Source organism: Vidua macroura, chromosome 1 (assembly GCF_024509145.1).
Source record: "Vidua macroura isolate BioBank_ID:100142 chromosome 1, ASM2450914v1, whole genome shotgun sequence".
Lineage (NCBI taxonomy): Eukaryota > Metazoa > Chordata > Aves > Passeriformes > Viduidae > Vidua > Vidua macroura.
The window spans coordinates 66,254,451-66,263,440 of NC_071571.1; the positions used below are offsets into that span (position 1 = coordinate 66,254,451).

Here is an 8,990-nt window from a genome sequence, read left to right on the forward strand (position 1 = left end):
TATAACTGTACACACTCTTTTCCAAATCCACAGCAATCTATTTCAAGAATGACTTGCCATACATTTTTTAGTAAAGCTGTCAGTATATGCCCAGTGTGACTCTTGGGCCCATCACAAATAACCCACCGGTATCTCCAGCTTCAGTTGTTCTCCACAAACCAGCTCAGTTTCTGGGACACACTTTTAGGAGATAGTTTTTCAGGAAAATTAGGAAGTATCCTCTTGAAGGTCTTGGAGCAATGGAATGACATTACAATACACATTAAGGGACCCGCTTACTCTGCGAATGGATTTGAGACCAGTGTCGAAAAGCTCAATTTACAGTTCAATACACTGTAACAGCATGTGGAAGAGAAATAAGTAATTCTGTTAAATTCTTTCATTCTATTTTCATTGTTCCTCATAGGCTTACACTCCGATTGGCACATTGCAGCAATGTCTTCTCTGGTATTTGTTAGAAAGGGAAAAAGTTGCTTATGAAGAGAAAAATATCTTAAAACTATAAATGCTGTAATGCACATCATGTGAAATGTTAGAATTGATTATATATAATCTCCCATTTGTTTGTCTTAAAATATCATACACTACCGAACTGCAACACAAGTATGTATTTGGGAGAAGGGAAAGTAAAATATGTAAATTTTTGTATAACAAGTTCAGAGGCATTTTTAACATATAATTTCAACATGTTTAGTTAGATCTATAGCTGGTCCCAATTTTTGAATACTCCTTAAAATTACTGAAAACATGAAGGGTGGTTTGCAAAGAATTTTTGATGCCTTCCATTTTTTCCATTAAGATACTTTCCCACATATTTTAATAAAAATGTTAGTAGTAATTTTTGTTTGCCAAGAACTACCATTATGTTTTGAAGAGTTATAGTATTGATTTTTTTAGGAGTTGTGTTATTTAGGGAAAAAAAATTAATTGGAAAAATTTTAGAGGTGAAATGGGATCTTCCTAAAAATTAATTAAAAACTAAAATTAATTGGAGAAAACATGGAATATTTGTTTAGATTTTTCCATACACTTTTACCAATCAGCCTGTATTAAAATAGCTCATTGGTGACACAATTGGTGACACAAGTACCCTGGTCATTTTTGACTCAATAGGGTCTTCACCTAGAAACCCTAATTTGCAGAGTACATTTTGACCTCAAAATACGATTATTTTTATCTTAGTACAAGTAAAGTGCTAAAACGTTTTTTGTAGATGTCTAGATGTAGAAAGGGTGTGTTCCTGATGCATAGAATCACAAGCAGCTTCAAATAACACTGAAATAGCCACAAGGGGGATGCTGGTTCACATCAGAAATCTTAAAGGCTTTTCTGAGGAAAACCTTGTTTCTCAGGGTAAATTTTTTATGACTTTGTAAAATACCTATAAAAATATTTTAATTGCAGTCCTACTCTTGCTGATTGAATAGGATCCTTCTTCCTTGCTGCTTTTTTTTGCTAGAGAAACATATGAGATCTTACTCAGTCCTCCTTCATGCTTCTGTGGAGAGGGCTCACCATGGCATAAAATATCTGCATGTAGATAATGCATGCAGAAATGTATTTTTGGCTAAATGGAAGCTTTAAAAATATGAGTTTGGGTACATTTTGATTCATCTCGCACATGATATTCCTTTTGTGCTACAGAAACATTATTAGGCTGTGAATATTCTTCCTTAAAGACAAACCAGGCAGTGGGTTCAATTGAACGTTTACCAAGAAAAAAGACCTTTTGGTCTGGTTTAATGCCACTTCACTTTATCAGTTTCATTTAAAAGAAGATGAAAGGACAACATTTGAAGGATTAGATTTGGGAAATGGAGTATGAGTGGCAGGAGAGGCAGAGAGTGGAACATGTGGAGAGGACATAATTTGTCATTTATGAAGAAAGACTTATAGGCTTGTGTCTCCCACATAAACACAGAAGCACATGCATATGGATTGCTCCATGTCTCTAAAGCAAAGCTGTTGAAATCTGTCTTGATGGACATCAGTAATCTGAAACAAAGTACGTGGATACATTGTATTCAACCACAGGCCCAAGGGTTGCAAACAACAGTACCCATGCAAAAGGATATCCACATTTATGCACACATTTATTCTGCTGGTTTGTGGAATTTGCGTAAAAAGTATGCACAATACACTTAATTAGCATTTTTTGTATGTTTTAGGTGAAACTTGTTTGTTTCTCTCTGTCCAAAGGCATAGGCTGTTCTGAAATTCTCAATAATTGGGATATGCCAGAATAGGAAGTGGGGAAAGAATTCTCAAAAGGATGAGGAAAAGGTTGATGTTGATCAGTTTCTTAATGTTATATAAAGGTAGGGACATTTTATTAAGAATGCACATTCAATGTTACTAATTCTTCTGATATTTATGTCAGTCTAAGAACTAGTGATATCACATAAATAAAATAGACCTGGAAGCTATCATAACTTTGAAAATATGTTAACATATTGGATGGATTAATCATAACATTTTGGGGATAGAGGGACATCCAGAGTGGAATAATTCTGGATTAGGATCTGGGGATTCTGCAGCAACATGTTTTTATAAAATACTGGACCCAATTTTATATGCAAAAGCAGAAGGAAAGTAGCAATGAAGAGTCAGCAGTGATTAAATCAAACATCTAGAATGAATCAGCACTGATTGAATTAAAATAAATGAGCAAAAAATGAAGCACAGTGAATTAATATTGTGGAAACACAGAGTAACAGAAAAATGTGGAATTAAAACTATACCTGAGAGTGCTTTATTAAACCTTATCAAGAAGAATGATTTCCTGAAATCTTTTGAGCAATCATGGCCTATGTGTCTATACAAACTTGTTACCCCTGCTGTATGTACTATGTTTTTATTTCCGTATTTTTTTACCTTCCATTTTTTATTAATTCATGATCCTGGTGAGTGTAAGTTAATCAAGTAAATTACATGAATGTTGCAACCAGTAAAAGCATACCTAATGTAAATCTGTCTGTAACTTATTTATAGGTAAAATGGATAGCTTAAGATAAACCTGCAAGAGGGCTTTGTTCAGTTATTTAAATAGGCGCAGTGTATCTTACCAAATGGCCTAGCAAGCAACTTCAAGGAATGTAGCAAAATCTTCAAAATAATTAACACAGTTAATTTTAAGTTGGTGTGCCCTGCTGGCTCAAAAGGATATAAGATATAAGGATATAGGATATAAGTGGATGCACAGCTCTCCAGGAAATTAGAAACTATTCTATTGAGTCAGAAGTCATGTGAGAGTTGAACTCGAACTCCCTGTTCAAGAGACCTGAGAGTCCCACTGTGGTGCAAAGGTGGATGCCTGCAGCCCAGAGTGGCATCCTGACACCGCACTGTGCCGCCCATGCAGTCAGACTGGTGTGCTGTTGCTAGAGGCACCAAGAGAGGGTGAGTCTTGGGCCCCATTCCATCAGATCACGGCTGCAGAAAAGTGCTATGTGCTGTCTGTGATGGGCAAATCCCCTTTTATGGTGGTACCTAAAGCCTTCACTTATAATGTACTGGGCAGGAATTATTCTTATCTCAGAGTTCATCCAGGTGCTCAACCCCCTTGTATACAATGGGAGGGAGGTAGGGGTTCCTCAGGGAGGGGTTCCTCAGTTCTTAATCCTGATGGAGTCTAGGTGAAAGCCAGGTACCAACATCTCTGTGTGCACTCCCTGCACAGAGTTTAGTTGGCTGTGCTCAAGGCAGGCTCTTTGACATGGTACAGCTGTTGGAGAGAGTGGTTTAAGAGGCCCTGACCAGCTTTGAAGCTTCTTGAGAAAGAAGCAAGAAGCCTCAACATCTGCTTTCTCCCTGATTTTGGAGTTACACTTACACTGTGGCCACTGCCCATTTGCTGAGCAAGGCTTCAGCTATGCCTGTGGCTGGCTACATTCCTCACTGATCCACATCCAGACTGCTGACTTCATGTCCCGCTTAGTCTCATGCCTGCCTCATCATCCATGGACTTGTCTGATGGTCTGGACTCCTGGCTAAACTTGGTGTCCCTCACCAGACCTGCTTGGCTTGTGTGCTGCCATGCTTTACTTCTCATAAGTGAAGCTGCTGCCTCTGCCTGTTTTGGTGACTCTGGGTTCATTTTCCCTTACATAGCTGCTCACTTCTGCTGCTCCTCAGTGCCTGCCTGCTCAGCTCTGTCAAATGTGAATTCTTTCTTTGCATGCCCAAAAGCATAATTTTTATATAGAACTTCAAGATTAATGATGTCTCCAAAGCAGGCTACAGCCGAGATGAGATCTTCATTTACAGCTTTGGATTACAGCTTTACCCATTTTTGGGGTAGTTACTCCCTTTTCTGAATTAGAGCCTATTTTGCCATTCCTTTATGCAAACAAATGCCATTAGCACAGGCGTCTTTCACTCAAGTTCACTGTCTAGGCTTTCATAATCAGTATAGAGGCAAGACTTATATTAACCCAAGGAAGATATCTAAGATTAGGTGAACCCTAAAAAATTTTAAAATTATGTTTTTTCTGATATATGCTAAGCTAGTTAGAACTCTTAGGTGGAAACATCTTCACTGAAGTCACCTAAGGGATAAGTGAGCTAAATCCTATTCCAGGCCACATTACATACTTTCCGCCCTTGCAGCTGAAAGCCATGATAGATTTGTATTTAGAATACATTTGCAGCCAAGAATAACCAGTATCTTCCAGATATTTCAAGAGAAGGCTTTTTTGAAAATTAAAGTCCAGCTTCATGCTTAGATTTCAGATTCAGGCTTTCCAAGGGCAAGAGGCTGGATCCAAGGGATCACAGTCCTTTCTTTCCTGTTTCTGATTTGTAGATGCGTCACCAGGCATTACGCAGTTGGCAAAGACATCCCACCAGCTCCTAGATTCCAACATACAGTACAGAAGAGACAGTCAGGAGGGCTGCAGAGCTTAGGATATTTCTGGCTTGTGTTTGAAGACTACAGCCAGCTGGCTTCATTTACCAAGTTTTCTAAATCTAGCTAATCGTACTGGCAGATACAGCTTTTGTGACTTTTCCATCCCCTCCTGCTTCACTTTCCTTGAAGGAAACAGGGAACAGCTGTTTGAACAGCAGATACAGCCTGAACAGGCAAGCATTTCTCTGCTCTGTGCTCAGCCCATGGAAGTGAGGTGATGGCTGCTCCTGCAGAGGAGAGGATGGGAGAGGTGGCAGCTTGTAAAGTAACACCTCTCTCCTCCTACCCTAAAACAGCAAAGGCAGTTTGCATCTTTCTGCAGGAGTGGGGGCAAGGCATGGGCGTTAGTGCAGGCAGCAAAGCATAGAGAAGTGATGGGTTAGTTGCAGGAGGATAAAGCCCTGTCTCAGTCTATTTGTTGAGGTCAGAGTATCACACATTCAACTACACAAGACCCCAGGCCAGGTAGAATTTGATGTCATCAGTTGTCAATGTCATCACTGCTCTTTGAGTTCCTTTCCAACATTGTGCAGTCGTATTCCTTCCCTTCTCTTCCACCCACAAGGAATGACTAGAAATGAGAATGAGTGCTTTACAGCTGCCATTTGTAACATTGTCATGTCATTAATGTGAAAACACTGGAAATATTTTTTTCTTGATCTGGAGTACTAAAGGGCAAAGATCTTCAAATCCCACAGAAGAGCTGAGTGGGTCAAAAACCCTCATTCCAAATTTTGTAAACAGAGCACTTTGTAATGCAATAACTAATAATATAACTACACTACTAATAATACATATACTGTTTTTTGATGTTGTTTCTAATTAAGTGGCAGAATACTGTAGTCTTCTTTCACTCAGTTCTTATTGCAGTGTTAATGCATATACCCATGTTGTTTGATAGTGTGATTTGCTAATAGCGTCATGCTATTATATCAACATCAAATAGTTACTTGCAATCCCATTAGGCAGATCGGTCGGCAATGCTTTCTTGCAGACCTTTTATTCAATTCCATACTAGCTACTTGAGCTATGCTATTTATTGCGGATGAGTGCCTCACATTCTGTGTGTTTTGGGGGCGGTCTCTGAAAGTTAAAGCTAATGCAGTTGTCCTGTTTCTCAGAAAGTGGAGAAGGAAAGAAATATGTTGGTTTTGCCCATGTTTGGAAATATGCTGTTATCTCATATAAAAGTGCTTGGTTTTCGGAAGACAGTCTTAAAATTTGGCATAAGGTACAAGGGCAACAGGAGTTAGCAGAGCTGTATAGGCAGCATGAATACACACTCAATAGGTTTGAGTTCCTTGTTCTGTACTGGGGGTAAAGCAGCTGAGAGGAAGGGGATATTTAGAAGTTTGGGGCTAAAGATAGTGATAAAGGCATTTACTGCAGAAAAGCTCAATGATTTTAATTCTTCCAGAGGCTTATTGTTTGGCCTGCTGACCGTCTGTGGCACCTCAGAGAGGCTCAGTGAAGGCCTCCTGAAACTTCTCTCTGCATAGGCCATATTTCATCTCACATCCTATTGCCTCTGCAGTTGTTCATCTGTTCTTCCCCTCAAGCACCTCTCCTCTTGCCAGGGGGCTGCTGTGATGCAGCATTTGAGAATGTAAAGCAGAAGCATTGTCTCTTCTATGCTCAGAGCAATTTCCCTTCTGGCACTGAGCTTGTTGAAGAGCAGCTGACCTCAAGCACAGAAATAGGAAGAGGGGAGGTTACTAGAGTTTGGGGAAGAGGCCTCACCTCAAGCATGTAGAGGTAAGAGATGCAAAGGGCAGGAGCTGTGGGAAATGCAGTAAAAAGAGCAATGAGAAAGGTGAAAAGTGGAAAGAGACAGAGCCTAAGTGCAGCATGGCTTTTCTGTCAATGTTTCTAGTTGTGGAGGTAGTTAGGGTGTGGGATGGGGAAGCATGTAATTGGTGACTTTCACGAAACATTCCCCAGCAGGGAAACAAAAAATCTCCAAGTCTCAGTGCTAATTCCTATTTGTTTTCGCCAAGGGATAGAAGTTCACATGACAGATCTAGAGGTCAGCCCCTTGCTAATGACATTTGTATCAAGGAATACAGGTCTGCATAACGAACTTCTTTCCTTGTTTTGGATTTAATAACTGATCAGTATAAGCATTTCTATATGTCCTAACAATATAATTTCTCCAAGTATGGGTAAGACAATGTTTTTTCAATCTTTCCTGCTTGGATATAGTTACAGTGAAGGTGACCTGCACAACTCTTACTAGTCACCCTGTGCACATGACTGTAATAGACTTTCATTGCATGATCACATATTCTTTCTTCCACAGCTGCCTCTGTATGTTGCAGTGCACAGGGTATTGGGATGCTGTTGATAATTTGCTATAGTTTGTAAAGCAGTAAAAGATGTATATTCCTGAATTTTAGTTTCAATGGAATAGAAATGGTTTGTTCCCATAGAGATATCACAGAATAGTTATGGTTGGAAGGGATCACAGGAGGTCATCTAGTCCAGCCTCTCTGCTCAAAGAGGGTTGAAGAACATATTTCGAAATTAATTCTGTAGCAATGCGCAGGTGTTTGTTGCATTTTAGAGGTAGAGATAAAAACCATCAAAATCAGTCATTGCTCTCAGCGTTTTTTCCCCCTGATTTTGTGGTGCTTAGTATTTGCTTCTCTTGTTCAATGCAGGAAGCTGCATTGTGACAAGAAAGGCTTTCTGCAACTGGTACAGATGAAAATGTATCACAACAACTGAGACAGCAGCTAAGCAACACAGCATGTGTTAGGCAGCAGCACCCCAGCTGAGCCAAAGGTCAGAGGTGGTACTGCTCCCCATTATCCTGGGATGGTGGCATCTTGTGGATGGATTACATCTTGCTCTGGGAGAATAGCCTCCAGAGGGAAGGCCAAACTCTGTTGTCCAGACTTTGCATTTGATTAGCAACCAGTGAAATTAATAGTGGAAGAAAAATGGATCCCATTTTCAGAAAACAGGCAGTATGTAGGAACAAAAATGGCTGATAGAGCTACTTGGCTCTTACAGTTTTCTTGAATTTAATATGGCATTTAAAGTTTAAGGAAAAAAAAAACCCTTCTCTCTGAAATTGCAAGTTTTCTCCAAATATAGAGCTAGTGAGAAAAATGTGAACTGACTTTACCAAAAATATCATCTATGTAGTGAACAAGTCTCAACTACGTTAAAGCAGTGGATCTTGGTTTCTCACCCTTCCCTTCTTAGCCTGCTGCTGCTCTGTGGGGGACAGCATTTCACAGGGGACAATAAAGACCAGTGAGAGCTGCTGTTTGCAAACCCTCTGGGGGGCTGCCTCAGGGCTTTCCCAAATCAGTTTTTCCTGAAAACATCACCTTACCATCCTGTCAGCGCTGAGAAGAAAAAGGAGGAAGGGAAAGGACACCACAGGCTTACTCAGCAAGCTGTGGGCCATTCCTGTCTCCTCTGTCTTTACCATTTGGGTTCTGCAACACCAGAACCTGTATCTTGGCAGCTCTTTTTGCTCCCACAGCGCATGCAACATCTCTCACAGCTCTTCCTTATCCTCTGAGAAGGCAGATCAACCCCACCATTACTCTTTTTGTAGTCCCTTTTAAAGGCCATGCATTTTGAAGGCCTTACCCTGTGCCCTCGCAACACTTAAGTATGTCGATCACTGGCCCCTATCTGGCCATATACATTTTAACTGTACAGTAAAACTAGTAATTTTCTGAGTCAGTGCCAGAGTTTCTTACCTTGGGCTCCTTGACTGTAAAACAGTCTGTGAGCAGACTCGACATCCAAAAAGTAGTCCATTTTGAAGGTGCTTTGTGTATGATATTCCGGTATGAACGATCAGTCAGATTCCTAGAAAAGATTACAGAGATGTCAGAGAAAAAAGCTGGTGGGTTTCTTTGTGGAAAGAACTGTATAGGCAGTCACTAAAGTACTTCATCTGGCATATTAGGGTCAAAGTATTTTCAAGTCACTATTCATAGAACTTCATAAGCATCCTTTTCTATTTTAGAAAGTTTGGTTTAAAACCTTGTCTAAAAACAAAAAAGAAAAGTGCTACGGCAGTATTAGCAAGATTCTTAGTATCTTCCTAGTACAATCA

At 39.9% G+C, this 8,990-nt stretch overlaps 1 protein-coding gene across 1 annotated transcript in view; it reads right to left on the reverse strand.

The window, feature by feature from the left end:
• PHACTR1 (phosphatase and actin regulator 1) overlaps positions 1 to 8,713 on the reverse strand; it is a 301,935-nt gene extending 293,222 nt beyond the window's left edge. The window contains exon 1 of the mRNA XM_053979775.1: positions 8,629 to 8,713. Coding sequence (XP_053835750.1) covers positions 8,629 to 8,689 — 61 coding nt within the window. The 5' untranslated portion in view covers positions 8,690 to 8,713. The remainder of the gene's footprint in view (positions 1 to 8,628) is intronic.
• Positions 8,714 to 8,990: the final 277 nt, after the last annotated feature.